The sequence below is a fragment of the Myxocyprinus asiaticus genome, chromosome 16, assembly GCF_019703515.2.
Source record: "Myxocyprinus asiaticus isolate MX2 ecotype Aquarium Trade chromosome 16, UBuf_Myxa_2, whole genome shotgun sequence".
Taxonomy (NCBI): Eukaryota; Metazoa; Chordata; class Actinopteri; order Cypriniformes; family Catostomidae; genus Myxocyprinus; species Myxocyprinus asiaticus.
Window position 1 is genome coordinate 33,351,951 of NC_059359.1, and position 17,959 is coordinate 33,369,909.

The 17,959-nt window shown below is 38.3% G+C and overlaps 1 protein-coding gene and 1 pseudogene across 1 annotated transcript; both read right to left on the minus strand.

The window, feature by feature from the left end:
- Positions 1 to 183: 183 nt before the first annotated feature.
- LOC127453765 (ribosomal RNA small subunit methyltransferase NEP1-like) lies at positions 184 to 5,433 on the minus strand. The gene is made up of 5 exons (XM_051720441.1): positions 5,263 to 5,433; positions 5,007 to 5,108; positions 4,608 to 4,749; positions 4,268 to 4,476; positions 184 to 1,254 (listed from the first exon to the last, which is right to left on the minus strand). The coding sequence occupies exons 1-5, from the start codon at positions 5,410 to 5,412 to the stop codon at positions 1,141 to 1,143; spliced, it is 717 nt and encodes a 238-aa protein (XP_051576401.1). The 5' UTR covers positions 5,413 to 5,433; the 3' UTR covers positions 184 to 1,140.
- Positions 5,434 to 8,992: 3,559 nt separating this feature from the next.
- LOC127453795 (kell blood group glycoprotein-like) lies at positions 8,993 to 17,775 on the minus strand (annotated as a pseudogene).
- Positions 17,776 to 17,959: the final 184 nt, after the last annotated feature.

The window sequence follows — 17,959 nt, forward strand, 5'->3', positions numbered from 1 at the left end:
AATGGAAAGATATGCACAAAGTTTAAAAAAAAAAATAATACAAACTCACTTCACATCAGTGTATGATGGCTTCACGTTTTAAGCTGCATGGTGTTTGTCATCAGTCTCGGTAAAGCAGGGGCCAAACATTGGATTAGATGTGTCAAAAAGTATTGAACGCAGCAAACTGAAGGACCAGATTAATAAGAGGGCAATAATAAAAATCATTTAATCATTTTAGGAGTCAAATATTAAATGCAGACAATCAGATTTTGACTAGCCATTTTAGGCCATGAAATGCTTTTCTGTATGGACAAATGACCATTTTAGCTCCTTGAACACAGAAAGGATGTGTAATTTTGTGTTGCATGTAAAAGAATATGTCCCAACAGGAAAGATGTGAAAACAAGGCCAGTGAGTAGAGATGATGAACAAGAAGAAAAAGGCTTAGTAGCTAGCAGGAAAATGTAAATAAGAATCCTTTAAGAATAGAAAAATTGCAAAAGCAAAAAATACTGAAAATATCTACAGACAAAAGCACACCGACAGCTGATAAACATACAAAACCTGTAGCAGTAATTCGAGAGCGATCAAATGAAAACAAAAGCTGAAGGGAAATAGCCTGAGATATGTTAGGAAAGGTGCCAAGTCTGGTCAAAGAAAGAGCAAAAACAGGAAATAAGCCCAACAAGACGGGAGAACCAATATCAAGCCTAGACAGAAAAGAGTGTCTAGAAAACATACAAACTCAGAGTACAAATGGAGAGTAGAAGAAATAATATACAGACTAAGTGATTGAACAAACATTGGAAAAATTTGGAAAATGAAATGTGGGAAAAAAAATCAGTTTTTACATAAACCATTTTAAATGCAAATCTGGGTTTATTGGCAACAAGAAAACATATACATATTAAATGGAAAATTTTAAATGCATAAAACCAATTTGTAAAAATACTAAAGATAAATTATGTCCAATTGGCTACCCCAAACAGTAAATGGTACAGTTGTTTGCTTCCGCTTGAGTTATAATCATGTTATAACTCATGAAACATATTCGCTGCACATAGGACTGGACCGCATATGTGCGCACACACAGAGTAAAGTCCAAAGGCCTACTCACATACAGGCAAAAACATGACTGTTTAACACAGTTTGGTTTGGTCATAACACTCCCCAGACCTCCTCAAACGCTGAACAGAATTTGGCACAGGTCAGAGCAGCTGACAGAGGATAGTTACTTATGGATACTGTCTTCTCTGTGTAGTCAGCATTCACCTATGACAGAATGGAGGAAAACAGTTTAGCAAGCTGACCACTGAAGTAATTTACACAGATCATGTTTGCCACTTTGAGACTCCAAATTAGGTGCTCTTACAACAAAGATGGAATACAATTGTTAAAGTACACACAAAAGGAAAAATTAGCATAATTTACTCACCCTCATGTCGTTCCAAACGCATTTGTTTTTTTCCATAGAGCACAAAACTAGCAGTTTTCAAAGAATGTTTTAGAATTTATTTGTCCTTTTTAGAGCTTGATAGCTGTGATCACTGTGAACTGATGCTGCATGGCAAGAGCTGTGTAAAGATTCTTTAAAGGTTCACATTTTGTGTGATACAGATTTTCCAATTTGATTCTGATCTCGATTTGATGTAGATTCATACGGACACATTTCTGTTACAATGTCCATTTTGCTCTCTCAGTTAATGCACTTAATTATAAAGGAACCATCTAGGCAACCCTTCAAGGTCCAATTCGAAAATATTAATTTTACAAATATTATTTTATCATTAGTTTATCATATTGGTCAAATTTTATATTTTGAAAAATGTTCAAATTCAGTCTATTCCATCAATTAATGTCTGGAGATTTCATATAATGTTGCATTTATAGTTGTGTTAAATTTTTTTTACTTGCATGATTTGTAGTATTTACTAATACTGATATGTACACTGATGGCCAAAATTTTGGAATAATGTACAGATTTTGCTGTTTAATTCACCAAAGTGGCATTCAACTGATCACAAAGTATAGTCCGGACATTATTGATGTAAAAAAACAGCACCATTACTATTTGAAAAGTTATTTTTGATCAAATCTAGACAGGCTCCATTTCCAGCAGCCATCACTCCAACACCTTATCCTTGAGTAATCATGCTAAATTGCTAATTTGGTTCTAGAAAATCACTTGTCATTATATCAAACACAGTTGAAAGCTATTTGGTTCGTTAAATGAAGCTTAACATTGTCTTTGTGTTTGTTTTTGAGTTGCCACAGTATGCAATAGACTGGCATGTCTTAAGGTCGATATTAGTTCAAAAATGGCAAAAAAGAAACCGCTTTCTCTAGAAACTCATCAGTCAATCATTGTTTTGAGGAATGAAGGCTATACAATGCTTGAGGTTGCCAAAAAACTGAAGATTTCATACAAAGATGTACACTACAGTCTTCAAAGACAAAGGAAAACTGGCTCTAACAAGGACAGAAAGAGATGTGGAAGGCCAGATGTACAACAAAACAAGAGGATAAGTATATCAGAGTCTCTAGTTTGAGAAATAGATGCCTCACATGTCTTCAGCTGACAGCTTCATTGAATTCTACCCGCTCAACACCAGTTTCATGTACAACAGTAAAGAGAAGACTAAGGGGTGCAGGCCTTATGGGAAGAACTGCAAAGAAAAAGCCACTTTTGAAACAGAAAAACAAAAAGAAAAGGTTAGTGTGGGCAAAGAAACACAGATAATTGGAAAAGAGTGTTATGGATCTTAACCTCATTGAGCTTTTGTGGCTAGACTGTAAGGTGTGTGAGAAGTGCCTGACAAGACAGCCACATCTATGGCAAGTGCTACAGGAAGCGTGGGGTGAAATGTCACCTGAGTATCTGGACAAACTAACAGCTGGAATGCCAAGGATCTGCAAAGCTGTCATTGCTGCACGTGGAGGATTTTTTGATGAGAACTCTTTGAAGTAGTTTTTTTCAAATTGTAATAGTAATTTTTCATGTTATTAATGTCCTGACTATACATTGTGATCAGTTGAATGCCACTTGGTGAATAAATGTACCAATTTCTTTCCATAAGAGCAAAATCTGTGCATTATTCCAAACTTTTGGCCGCCAGTGTAGAACACATGCATAATTGGTACTGTCTCTTTAAGACTAGCGGCATCAGCCAGTTAGCGCATATAGTGCGTAATTTCTTCAGCTCATCCATGTGTGATTACTAGAATTAAATGTTCATTTTTTTGTTGTTTTTAATCAACAACTGTCTGTTAAAAAGAGAAAGTGTATTAAAAGAGACATTATTCAATGATATATGGATCTGTGGATCTTATCTTTGGACACACAGAACTATTTAAACCTAACTTTTACTCTCAACACACAGTAAAAGGATCACTGTGCTAATAACTTCTCCACTATATTACTCAATTACTGGTAAATGAAATCTGAACATTTACTAGCCAGTGGCTAATCTAGATATTTTTACAAGCATACCGTGAGATTTGGTTGCATATGCGAGTGACTTACTTGCAATATAGTGGGTTGCCACAGAGTGAAAGATCGATCTTGAGATTTAAGAATGATATCGAGGGGGCCTGGGTAGCTCAGTGAGTATTGACGCTGACTACCACCCCTGGAGTCGCGAATTCGAATCCAGGGCATGCTGAGTGACTCCAGCCAGGTCTCCTAACCAACCAAATTGGCCCGGTTGCTAGGGAGGGTAGAGTCACATGGGGTAACCTCCTTGTGGTCGTGATTAGGGGTTCTCGCTCTCAATTGTGCGTGGATCGCGAAGAGTAGCATGAGCCTCCCGTGCTGTGAGTTTCCGCGGTGTCATGCACAGCGAGCCACGTGATAAGATGCGCGGATTGACTGTCTCAGAAGTGGAGGCAACTGAGACTCGTCCTCCGCCACCCGGATTGAGGTGAGTAACCGCGCACCCACAAGGACCTAATAAGTAGTGGGAACTGGGCATTCCAAAATTGGGAGAAATAAGGGGATAAAAAAAAAAAAAAAAAAAAAAAAAAAATCGAGATCATTTAAATGAAGATTGCGTTGCATCGAAAATTGATATTTTTACCCAACCCTATTTTGTGTTCTGGCAAAAAAATAAATAAATAATAGCATACAGGTTTGGAACAACATGAGGGACATGACAGACATGTAACTTTCGAACATGTCATTGGGTGAGATAGTCCTTCATTTTTCTATAGATTTTGTACTTGAAGATGCTTGAATTTTGGAGAACAGTCTGTTCTTCTTCAAATCTGTACAGGAATAGACACTTACTGTTCCATGTGCAAATGCTCCAATGACAATAGCAGCAGGTCCATCTGTAGGGACAACTGATCTAGGACACACAGCATCTCTTGCTTTGAAGGATGTAGAATATCTGGGACATCCAGGTGGCAGGTGGTCTGACACTGGATTTTTAATCAGTCTTAACAAACGCTGAGGGCCATCTGCTGCTCTCACACTCATCTTGTGAAGGAGCTGGACTATAGGAGAGCCAACAGTCGGTTACTGACTTATTCTTCATATGCATTGTTGTATATAATTGGGACAAATGGTCAAAAATGATAGGAAACGAAGATGTCAATGTGCAAATGGAGTCTGCATGCAAATTTACCCATGAGTCCACAAAATCTTGCAAATGTGCGAGGAATTCTTGTCTGTGGGTTGATCTCAACCAAAACGTTCTTCTCTGTGTGAATGTACACTTGGAGCAGTCCAGCTCTATTCAATGGACTGTCCAGTAACATTAACAGGCACTGTGGGTATAAGGACACGACATTCAGACTCTCAGAGAATGTAAATGAGATGGGATATCACTGAAGACAGGTCTCTAATTTATCCACACAACAAAACTTGACAATAAACTGAAACTAAAAGGTCAATGCCATCTAACTATATATCTTATTCTTAAATTTAATATGGACATAGTAATATGACATTCAATTACTTGGATAAGTCTATGTAAATGTAACACCACCCACTTTAAACACTTGATAGGTATCCAACAGCTTACCTGATGCGTGATATCAGGGCGGATCTTTCCAGGGTCTCTTCCACTCTTTATTATCATACTCTTGTGCTGATCACAGTTCAGCAACTCAAATGTCTTTCCAACCTGCATAGAAACATCTTAACATTCAGCTTCTTCTGAAATAAAACCTTTCTGTCATGAAAAATCTTACTGTTACTGCTCTAGTGGCTATCCAGTAAATAATCTCTGAATCAGACACTGCAAAGTTTCAATCTTCCTAAATGTCTTTGTATCTTACCTTTACGGTTTCAAGCGTCGCTCCTTCTAAAACAACGACGAGACGCTTTTCCGTCATCTGATCATGCAGACTTCGCTGTTGTTTAGCTTGTTGCGGTTCATATTCATCCAAATGCTCCAGACCACGCTTGTTTCCAGCGCGTGCAGCCATGTTGACAAGGAACTACGACGAAGCAATTGTGCGTCATAACAACAGATTTGCTCAAAGCGGCGTTCTTTGATGACGTGCTCTTTTCAAAATTAAATAAAAAAGTGATGGAAATACTAGAGCTTAGGCTTTCTTTTATTAGGCTATTTATATCATATTATTATATATATTTTTCATCCTTGTAGAGAAATTTCACATTCAAAAGGCATAGATCGTTGGTTTTCAACCCGTGGGCCGCATGAGTATTACAAGGGGCAGCCAATTATTATAATTTTTTATTAATAATTAGTTAATACACGTTCAAATATATAAGTAAAAATTAAATATAATAACTAAATACATAAATAAAAAGTGTTAAAAAATATTAAACTGTAAGTATTGTGCATTCACTTCACAGGATCACTGTTTGGTTTCCGTGTTACCAATAATCTGCCATTTTCATTAAGCTACCTGTACTTGATACAGTAACTGTACAACAGACGTAAACATGGATAAGTGGTTATCAATGACGTCTCTCAAAAGGACAAATAAAGATGATGGTCCATCTACAAGTAATCAGTGCCTGACATCGAAAAGACTAAAAATAAAGCTAAACGAAGAAAATACAGCAGCAAGTACCTAGCGCTAGGCTTCAAATATGTGGGAACTGAAAACAAGCAGCTTCCGCTGTGTGTTGTGTGCTCAGAAGTCTTGTCGAATGAAGCTTTGATACCAAACAAACTACGTCGTCAGTTGGAGACAAAATATAGCGAGAATGTGTCCAAGTCTATTGAGTTTTTTGAGAACAAACGTAGAGTACCAAAGCAGGAAAAAACTTAAAACTGCATGCACTGGTAACGACAGTAGTAAAGAAGTGGAGGCATCCTAACGTGTGGCAAAGCTCGTCGCAAAGGCTGGAAAACCTCACACAGAAATGGATGGTGTGATGTTGGGAGAAAAGGCCCACAAACAGTTAAATCTAATTTTACTTTCAGATAATACAGTTGAAAGAAGAATAAATGAAACTGCAGATGATGTAACTCATCAGTTGATTAGAAGTGTTCGAGAGAGTCGCTTTTATGCCCTACAATTGGATGAATCTACGGATATTGCCAATCTCACTTACGCAATGGATGAACATAACAGAGAATTACAAGAGGATTTCCTTTTCTGTAAGCCACTGCTGACTCAATCAACTGCCGAAGCCATATTTTATATTTTTAATGCGTTTATTGTGTCAATTGGAATAGAATGGTCAAAATGTCAAGAGTCATTGCGTGTGTGAAAACGCTTGGGCGCATCGTGACCTCTGTCCTCTGCAGTTTACATCAGGAAGCACTAGCTACTAAGAAAATGTCCACAGATCTCAAGTGTGTCTTGGATGAGGCAGTTAAAATAGTAAAATTCATAAAGTCTAGGCCTCTTCAGTCACGTTTGTTTCGAGTGCTCTGTGAAGAAATGGGCAGTGACAATGTTCAGCTTCTTTTACATACTGAGGTGCGATGGCTTTCTCGGGGCAATGTGCTGAGTTGTCTCTTCAAATTACAGAATGAAGTACAGATTTTTTTTATCCGAGTCAAAGTTTTAACTGTCAGACCGCCTGAGTGATTTTGTGTGGCTTGCAAAATTGTCCTACCTTTCAGATATTTTCAATCACTTAAATGGACTGAACTTGAGTCTTCAGGCCAAATCAGTGACAGCTTTTCATGTCCAAAATAAAATTGAAGCCACGATAAAGAGACTGGACATGTGAGCTGGGCGTACTTGTAAATCAAACTATGAATCATTTGAGAATTTGTCAGATTTTTTGACAGAAGAAGCCCTGAGCCTACCCTTCTCGGTTGCAAAATTAATTGAAGAGCACCTCCAAGGTCTGAAGAGCCAGTTGCGAAACTACTTTCCTGGAAAGTACTACTTTTCCTATTACCTGGATTGAAAACCCTTTTGTGAACCTGTGTGAGGGAGCCCATGCAAGTTTGAGCGCAAAGGAGCAGGATTGCCATATAGACCTATCTTGCGATAGTGCTTTAAAATGATAATTTTCACAAAAATATTTGACTCATTTTTTGGATTCACACTCTTTCGAGTATCCTGATCTTTCGGACAAGGCTTTGAGATTTTTGATGCCATTTCCGACAACATATTTATGCGAAGCTGGAATTTCTACATTGGTGGCACTAAAAACAAAATACAGAAATAAGCTTAACTTCGAGCCAGATCTCCGTTTGCAACTTTCCTCTCCTCAACCTGACATACCGTGCTTGATATCAGCAAAACAACACCAGCCATCGCATTAGGTAAGTCACAAAGATTCTAGGTTGTGTGGTTTAATTGTTTTGTTAGTATAAATACATACGCTTATGTTTTTGGTTGTGTGAGCTGCGAGTTGGGAAAGGTTGGGAACCACTGGCCTAGATTTTACAATTTCTTGTTAAAAGTAAATGCACATGATAAATGCATTTAAAATAACCTAAATAATAACAACCCAGATAGCACACGTACATCTCCGAGATGTCTGTTGAGGATCTTTTCATCTGGAAAGCATCACAATCTAATTAACATTTGCTAGACATCTTTAAAAGATCAGATTTACTAAAATTCTAAATCATAAACGTCTTAAAGACATTTGCTGAATGTCTTATGTCTTTCATATGTAAACCCACATCAAACAGATGTCTGGGTGATGTATGTGTGCAATCAGGGAAAGAATAATATATTTCTAAATGGTCATAGTCAGGTATATTCTGAGCCAAACTGATCTATGAATGTAGTAGGATTGTAGGAATATATAAATACCTTTTCTGTGATGCGTATATATATATATATATATATATATATATATATATATATATATATATATATATATATATATATAAATATATTACTTTTAATGTATTTTATATTTCCTTTCTATTTTTGCTTCTGTTTCTTTCCTTTTTGAGTGATTGTGAAATTTAATGGACACAATTCTTGAATGTTTCTATTGATTCATGTTTTGCAATAAAGAAATACTACAAACATTTCTGTTTGCTTTTTGAAGTGTTATGGTCAAGAATAAAAGACCATTAACTTTCATAATGACTACACATCAAAATAAGAAAAATACAATGTCAACTACTTATGTCAACTTAAATCTGTCCTTACACTAGAGAGAATTAGAATACAATTATTCATTATCAATAAATAACAAATTTAACCCCTACAAAGATAAAAATGTACCATAGTAATTGCATAGTAACCATAGTTTAACTGTGGTATTTCTAGTAAACCCAGGAACTGTGTAAACATACTATGGTATTTGTAGTGAAAAACACCACCATGGTTGTAATTCAAAATGAAGCAGATTTCCTGACTCCCCTAACAGATTATTTAGCATGAAAATACATTACATATTTCCCCCAAAACAGCATACAGTTAGTTACTATAGTAAAATTATGGTAAATTCTTGTAAGGGTTGTGAAAGACAATATCCACCAAGCAGCTTTTAACTGGTCGTACATACATACATAACTTATCAAAAGTGATCATATTTTATATCAATTTGACATTGACATTTCTAAATCAACAACAACATTGTGCAATTAAATATTTATCTCCCCATCAGGTATTTTACCTATCACAACAAGCAAAACTTCTTTGATCAAACAGCTTCTCCAGAAAGACCTTGCTGGTCGAACAGCTTCATAAATTGTGCTGGCGAGCAACAGACTATGCTGTTCCACTAGTCAGACCAGCAATACACCAGCATACACCATCCTGGACCAGCATGGAAATTCATGTGAATTGGCCTTAAGCTAGTCTTTTCAGCAAGGATGTCTTTCTCCATTTCATTCAGACTCTCCAAGTCCATTCACTAAACAACGAGCAGCTGCAATGGTTCAACAGTCCAACACCAGCATCTACACGTATTAGTAGGCATGATTTCCTGATTTATTCAGGCAGGTCAATGGTTTTGGGCAGATGCCTGAGATCGAACACAGGACTGTCACCAGGAAGGATGGTTCAAAGGGCATGAATTCATGGTAGGAGTCAGCATCACAGCTTACCTGTGAGAGAGGAATATAATGCTTGATTAGCACACATGCTGATTGGGTGCTGATGTGCTGTGGCAAAAAAGGGTATGTGAACCCTTTGGAATTACCTGCATTTATGTGTACATTTGTCTTAAAATCTGTTTTGGTCTTCATCTAAGTTACAATAATGAACAAACACAATCTGTTTTAACTAATAAAACACAAATTATTGTAGTGTCCTTGTACATTTTGAATACATCATTTATTAAAGGTTGGAAAAAGTATGTGAACCTGTAGGCTAATGACGTAAACAAAAGCTAATTAGAGTCAGGAGTTGATAAACCTGGTATCCGATTAATAAATAGAGATTGGAGGTGTAGGTTAGAGCTACTTTGACTTATAAAAAGCACTCAAACATTTTGAGTTTGCTATTCACAAGAAGCATCTGCTGACGTGGACCATGCCTCGCAAAAAAGAGATCTCAGAAGACATACGATTAATCGTTGCTTTGCATTAATCTGGAAAGGCTAACAAAGTTATATCGGAGAGCTTAGATATTCTGTCCACAGTTAGACACATGAATTGCCTATGAATGGAGGTGATTTAGTACTGTGGCTACTCTCCCTAGAAGTGGCTGTCCAGCCAAGATGACTCAAAAGGCATAAAGGGCTATACGGGATAATATCAGGGATAATGTAATGTCTCAATTCCAAAGGGTTCACATACTTTTTCTTGCCACTGTATTTCTCTTTGACATGTTCTCTGTACCTTGGTAAAGGATGAGAGGAAGAGGTGAGCATAAGAGAGCCCTGATAGAGATGAGTCTTTTTGATGCCTCGTGAAACTCAACTTATAAGCCTATCAAGAACAAATATGGAACAAAATAAGACATAAAAGGTTCCCTACTGAAAAAATAAAACAACACCATCAACAGCAACAACAAAAACAGCCTAAAGTAGTTTGCTGATCTCTCAGAAGGCAAGTTAGACCAGCTAAAGAACACCTTGGCCAGGCTGGGAGACCAGCTAAGCCAGCTTAAACTAGCTAAAACCAACCTACCACCTTGGCTGGAAGTATAAGGCTAGTTTAAGCTGGTTTATTAACAGAAAAAAAAAAAAGATGTTAGATTAATTGCTAAATAGCTATGACAAGGGTATTGTTGTAGAGTAAGTTAGCTTACATGCAGTGCCACTTGTAGAGCAGAATACTGCACCCAAACCTTCTGTTGATTAGAGTGGTAAAGAGAGAAAGCACCAACCAGACCCGGACCCTCAGTCACACTTAGATAATAAGACCACACACATTTACTTTCTAACTCTGGATTCTTGGCCTGTGTGTGGACTAGTGGTGAGACACACACACAAAAAAGTTAGTTATAACAAACATTCTTTAACATATATTCACACTTGTACGCCTTTATATGTAGATCCAGACTGACTTACTATCAGGCACCATAAGGTGGAGAAGATCTTGCAAAAGTACTAAAATTGTTTTCATTCATTAAAATTTCAGCTTTTTTAAAAAAGTTTCATCTTCTGCACATGACAACTAAAAGTATGGAACTGATTAAAGGTGCACTCAGTATTTTGTATTTTTTTTTATGTCATCTTGGATTTTCACTGACACCTAGCAGCATGGATGCAGCATTATTGGCCCTGTTTCCACCTAGTATTACCATGTGTTTCAAATGCGTCTCCTGTGACCACTTGTGTTTGGATGTCGAGGGTAGAGACACTGATTTCATGATTATAATTATAATTATAATTTTATAATTTTCTTTATTCATCACACATTATACATTTGCACATATACAGTGAAATTCTTCTTTTTCACATATCCCAGCTAGGCTGGGGTCAGAGTGCAGGGTCAGCCATGATACGGCGCCCCTGGAGCAGATAGGGTCAAGGGCCTTGCTCAAGGGCCCAACAGTGGCATCTTGGCAGTGCTGGGGCTTGAACCCCCGACCTTCTGATCAGTAACCCAGAGCCTTAACCGCTGAGCTACCACTGCCCCTTCATGTATATGATGATATACATGAAGTGTTACTGCATGATAATAAACCGCAATAAAAGTCATAAGTCCAAAAAATATGCCGTACTGTTTCTCCCTGATGCAGTTGAAATTTTATCTAAGCACAAACAGAAAATTGCAAGCAGAATTCTCGGTTATTTCTGTATTAACCTGAGCTTCAAATATGTGTGATTGTCATCTGTGTCTCCGTATGTTGATATCAGACACAGTGAAGAAGATCCGTGAAGAACTCATGCTTGTATACACCGTTCAGCCACAACATTAAAACCACCTGCCTAATATTGTGTCGGCCCCCCTCGTACCGCCAAAACAGCTCTGACCTGTCGTGGCATGGACTCCACAAGACCTCTGAAGGTGTCCTGTGGTATCTGGAACCAAAACTTTAGCAGCAGATCCTTTAAGTCCTGTAAGTTGCGAGGTGGGGCCTCCACGGATCGGACTTGTTGGTCCAGCACATCCCATAGATGCTCAGTCAGATTGAGATCTGGGGAATTTGGAGACTAAGTCAACACCTTGAACTCTTTGTCATGTTCCTCAAACTATTCCTGAACAATTTTTGCAGTGTGGCAGGGCACATTCCTGCTGAAAGAGGCCGCTGCCATCAGGGAATACCATTGCCATGAAGGGGTGTACGTGGTCTGCAACAATCTTTAGGTAGTCGGTACGTGTCAAAGTAACATCCACATGAATGCCAGGACCCAAGGTTTCCATGCAGACCCACCTCCTGCGTGTCTCCAGTTGCAATGAAAAAGTTTCTCCTTATTTGAGTGAACCTTGAGTCCAGCGCAGGTATAAGTGTTTGCAGAAGATTAAAGATCATGTATGTATGAAGAGAATCACTGCACATGAACACAGGTAGAAACAAACACATGTGCCATCTGTCAAGATCTCTGAAGATTTCCGAAGAAAATAGGACAATAAGTGACTTGTAGGACTTACGTGCCCTTAGTGCCATATGTGACTAGCCATAGCCCTGATTGTCTGGGACATGTGGATGATGTACGGAAGATTGTGTACTAAAACAAGATCGGATTGGCTGATAAGAAGAGGCTGAAACGTGGCTTGCAGGCAAGCAATCTAATCAATGAATGGAACAAAAGTCTGTAGAGGATAGGTAAGAGAGAAAGCAATTATTATTGAATATTATTTACATACAATGTTGGGGAGTAATTAATTAAAATGAGTGACTCTACTAATTTGAGCTTTGTATTTGGTCTTTTTTATTGCAAAATATTTAGCTATTAATTACTATTAATTCTCCTCCCTGTCCAGTAGGTGGCGATATACACGATGACTGCAAATCACCAAAAACAAAAGAAGAATGTGGAAGTGAAAGTGAAAGTGGAGATAGTAAAAAAGGACACACCTATCATATCACTTCAAAAGATATGGATTTAATCACTGGAGTCATATGGATTACTTTTATTCTGCCTTTATGTGATTTTTGTGCTTCAAAGTTTTGGACCCTGTTGACTTGCTTTTTATGGACCTACAGAGCTGAGATGTATTTTCTTAAAATCTTTCTTTGTTTTCAGCAGAGGAAAGAAAGTCACACACATCTGGGATGGCATGAGAGTGAGTAAATGATGAGAGGATTTTCATTTTGGGGGTGAACTATCCCTTTAAAGTGTAGAACAGTATGTTGATTTTTTCAAGCCAACATAATGATGCTTGTAGCAAACTACAGTTTCAAAATAGCTTCTCCAACAATGTTTACTTATGACATGTGAAATCGTATTTACAGTATGCACACACAGACCTGTAGCTCTTGGATGGTAACTCTGTGGTAGAATAACTGCTGACTAAGGTGGTAGGGAAGAGGGAACAAGGCTAATGCCAGAGCGGTGGACAGAGAGATGTAAAGACCACAGTGCTCAGTGGTGGTGGTGGAGCGAATGCCCAGGAGAGCCAAATACTGACCACATGAAAAAAGAATGGACACAAATATTGACAGAGAGGAACAGAGATGTTACAGTCTGTCTACCTCATTTTGAAGTGTTTTCCCGGACTACATTTCCCAGTATGCACTGCCCTCATTACTGCCATCTGTTCCTGATTGTTCTCACCTGTCTTCCATTTCCTCATTAGCTTTTGTATGTATAAATACCCTCTAGTTTAGTTCCTTCTTTGTCAGTTCTTGTTTGTTGTTGTTTTGAGTTCCCATTTGTTGTTTGAGTGTCATCATTTTTTATTAAAGCCTGCACATAGATCCCATGTCTCCTTTCAGCAACCATTTGTTACAGAAGAATTGACCCAACATGGATCTAGGGGCTGTCCGTATCTTGCTTCTCAAGCAAGGGGACCGTCAAGCTGAGGACACCGCCCGTGAGTTCTTAGAACTAGCTAATTTAGTGCACTATCCAGACCACTCTCTGGTGGTTTTCTTCTGGACCGGTCTGAATAGTGCACTGAAGGATCTGATGCCTCTGGCTGATCCTCACTGGATGCTCTGTGAATATGTTGAGAAGGCTCTGGAACTTTGCGGTTCCCCTTTCACAGTGGATTATGGCAGGAACCCTGGGCCAAAACCTGCATCTTCGGTTCCTTGCTCCAAGCCTGCCACAGCCAATGAGCCAGCGCCCATGCCAGTAGCCTCAACCATCCCAGAGCCAATGCCGGTGGCCTCAACCGCTCCCGTAACTACACTCCCAGCTGTCTGAAAAATGAGGAAAAGGACACCACCTCCCTAGTCTCAGCCCGTGCTCACGACCACGGAGGTTGTTCCCCAGTCTCTGCCAGCTCCCCTCGAGCCTTCTATGGCTCCGCCCCTCGAGCCTTCCACGGCTCCGCCTGCCCTTCAGCGGTTCCGCCCGCTCCTCCAGAGACTCCTCTGCCACCTGACCCGGTCCCGGCCCTGTGGCCGGATGTTTTCCCAGACTACATTTCCCAGTATGCACTGCCCTCATCACTGCCATCAGTTCCTGATTGTTCTCCCCTGTCTTCCATTTCCTCATTAGCTTTATGTATAAATACCCTCTAGTTTAGTTCCTTCTTTGTCAGTTCTTGTTTGTTGTTTTCAGTTCCCATTTGTTGTTTGACTGTCATAATTTTTATTAAAGCCTGCACATAGATCCTATGTCTCCTGTCTCATCTCAGCAATCATTTGTTACAAGAGACAACAATAGAGATGTTACCAGAATATAATACGTTATGGATATTAGACAACGGTGTGTCACAAAAAGACCCAAAGACAAATACACCTACCTTTAAACTAGCTTTGGATGTATGTGATGTGCTATTCCAGGCAATGGGGAATTGAAAGTGTGGCTCATCAATCTATAAAACATGGAGAAAGGCATATCTTAACCATATAGTGAGTAAAAACAATAACAAAACAAGGCAAAGCCTTTCCAAAACATCCCATGATATCAGTATTTCAATTTTGTGGCCCTTAGTCAATGTCTATTAGTTTTGGATTATCTATACAGTATGTAAATATACTCCTAAAGTTGATTAAATAAACATTGAGCAGCAACAGTGCAGTTTTTTTTTAGTTTTTTTTTAGCTGTTTTGGTTCCGGAAGTATTTTTCAGATTCATTTCTTTCATAGGGATTTCATAAAATCCTTGGTGAATCACAACATTACAAACTTTGTTTCAAAGCAAAATGGTATTTGAAAATTGGACAAAAAGAAAAAGGTACATGATTGTGTTTAAGGACTTTAATGAGGGAATGAGGTCAAATCTCCTGAAACATAATTGATTTTAAAACAATGGAAAAATAAATAACTATTGATTGTACATTGTTGATTATTAGTATAGAAACAACAGACCTTTCTCACAGACTGTGATGACGCGTTTCCACCTTATTTCGCAGCGTAAATCTAGCAGACCTTTTTTTTATATGATCACTTTCTTTAAATATTGAGTGTAAATTTATAACATTATTCTGTGTTATATTACCCTGGAATTAGTTTTAAAAACTGAATTACCACAGCTGTGAGGGGGTTTCTATTACAGCTGCTGAAAGAGTTACAGTAAATTTGGCATCTTCTCCCACTTTACTCTCTTAATCCACCACTTTCTATTTTATTTTCTCTTCTGGAAAGTCATTCAAATGTAATAGTGGATTTTTTCTTTTACTCTTGGAGCAAATGGGTAAGTGAAAATAATATTTGCTGTGATCTCCCATTAACTCCCATTCACCACTGTTGAAGTTTACCCTGCAAACGTTTACTTCCGTGTTCCAAAACCTTGAGTGTGAAAAAGGTCTATATATTTTAAGTAGTTTGTAAAATATTTATATATACAAATATATTAGTAGTTTGAGAGTGTAGAGACTGACTGTATTGCACATTCACAGTACGTCATAAGAGTGGGCGGTTGCTGCTGGGCTCTTTTAGCGCTTTCTTTGTTGTGATGTCCAGTAGGTGGCGATATGTACGAAGAATGTGTATCACCAAAAACAGAACTGTCACGACTGCTATGTTGATCGGAACTGCACCCAAGAATTTCACACACCACTGCACTTGTGTATATGGCTGTGTGACAATAAAAGTGATGTGATTTGATTTGATTTGATTTTTGAGAAGAAAAAGAAGAACTCAGTCCTCTTATGAATGCGCATAAGAGGGCTGGTCAAAGTGAGATTGATAGTAAAAAAGGACTTAAATATTGATCTGTTTCTAACCCACACCTATCATATCACTTCTGAAGACAGGGATTAAACAACTAAAGTCTTATGGATTACTTTTATGCTGCCATTATGTGCTTTTTGGAGCTCCAAAGTTCTGATAATCATTCACTTGCATTGTACAGATCTATAGAGCTGAAATATTCTTCTAAAAGTCTTTGTGTTCTGCAGAAGAAAGAGTCATACACATCTGGCATGGCATGAGTGTGAGTAAATGATGAGAGAAACCTTTTTTTGGTGAACTATTTCTTTAACAACCTTGGAGCTCATGTCTTTAAATTTTTACAAGTTATCATTAAAAATCAGTTCCCTGATGGAAAATGAATGGAATTTTGTACTTCCTGAACCAGACTGTTGCGCTCATGTAGCAATTAATAGTTCACAGCTGTGACAAAAACTAGACTATTGACAATTTAAAAAACAAAATACCCCTTTGATATGCCCTGTCCCAAACCATTTCATGGGTTACTTAAGTTATTCCAGCTGCTAATATTCAATCTTTATTCAGTGATCACCTGTATGAAGTATTGTTTGGAATCAGTTTGACCTTCATTTGAGTCTGGCCCCACATACACTCTAAAGAAAGGAAGAGTATTTATCATCAGCAGGGCCAGTGTGGTGTTAAAATCTGACCGATTCCATATCCACCTGATACTGCCCAGCCACCTAACTATAATGAGTAAGAGAGAGAGAGAATGAATGAAAGGACAAATAACATTTGAGAATAACACTGAAAATTACATAATTGAATGTACATGTCTTTGTTCCATATGTGTACCTGCTGGAGTAGTGTGAAGAACGGTTCTGATCCCACTTTCTCTGGGGATTCAGAGTCCATGCAACTCTTAAATAATTTCTTTAACTTCTGCTCTGCTGTACTTAAAGAAACACCCTCATCAGGAGCCTCTGACCTCACAGATCATACACATCATATTTCAAAGATGATGTACAATACACTGCATTGTAATGTAGAAAACATTACACTTCCATAAATTAAACAAGAATTGTTCTGTGGTTCATTAGAAGCAAAATCATCTTGCCAAGACAAATTTGAATGCTAGATAGACATTGGATGTTTTAGAATTACTTTGTTATAACTAGTTGTAACTTTTACTAACCTAGTATTTCTTTGATGGCTTTCAGCAAAGCAGTCTGTCTCTGGAAACTTGTCTAGCTGTCCATCATTTTTGCCTTGAACATCTGTCTCTCTTCTCCTCTTCACCAGTCCTTCCCTCCTCTCTGCCCTTTTCTTGTCCTGTACTCCATTGTTTTCACTGGAAACCCCCTTGCCTCTCTGTCTCCCCATGTTAGAGGAAGATCCACCAGTCCCACAGGCCAACAGGAAGTAGTCACAGGGGTGAGAAAAGGGATCCATGGCAACTTAAAAATGCTCTGATGCTCTTGTACAGGCGAGAGAAAGGCAAAGAGGACCATCTAGAAGATGACAAACACTGTTACCAATGAAGTACTGTTTAACCTATAAAGTATAAATATTTGTGGACGACAGAATTATTTTTTTAAATTTTTTACTTGATTTCCATTGTGACTCCCATGGGTCTTTAGTCTTCTGATGGTGGGAATAGATCCCCAAACCAAGTGCAGTTGCGAAGAGAGAGAAGGCAAATACAATGAATAAGAGCTTGCGGTGCTTGTTGCAGGCCACTGGATTTGGTTCATCAAACTGAGGCTGTTCCTCTGGTGTTGTGACCATTTCCTTTGGGGATATAAGGGATAGCAAATGACTAACTCACTCTTTAAGTTTTATGGAGCCGGTTGTGATGTATGGAACTTTCAATTTTAAAGCACAACTGGGAAAATCAGGAACTTTGTGATGGTTTGAAATTACATTGGCAGTCAAACATCCAACCACAATGAGAGTGAGCTGGCCAATTCTC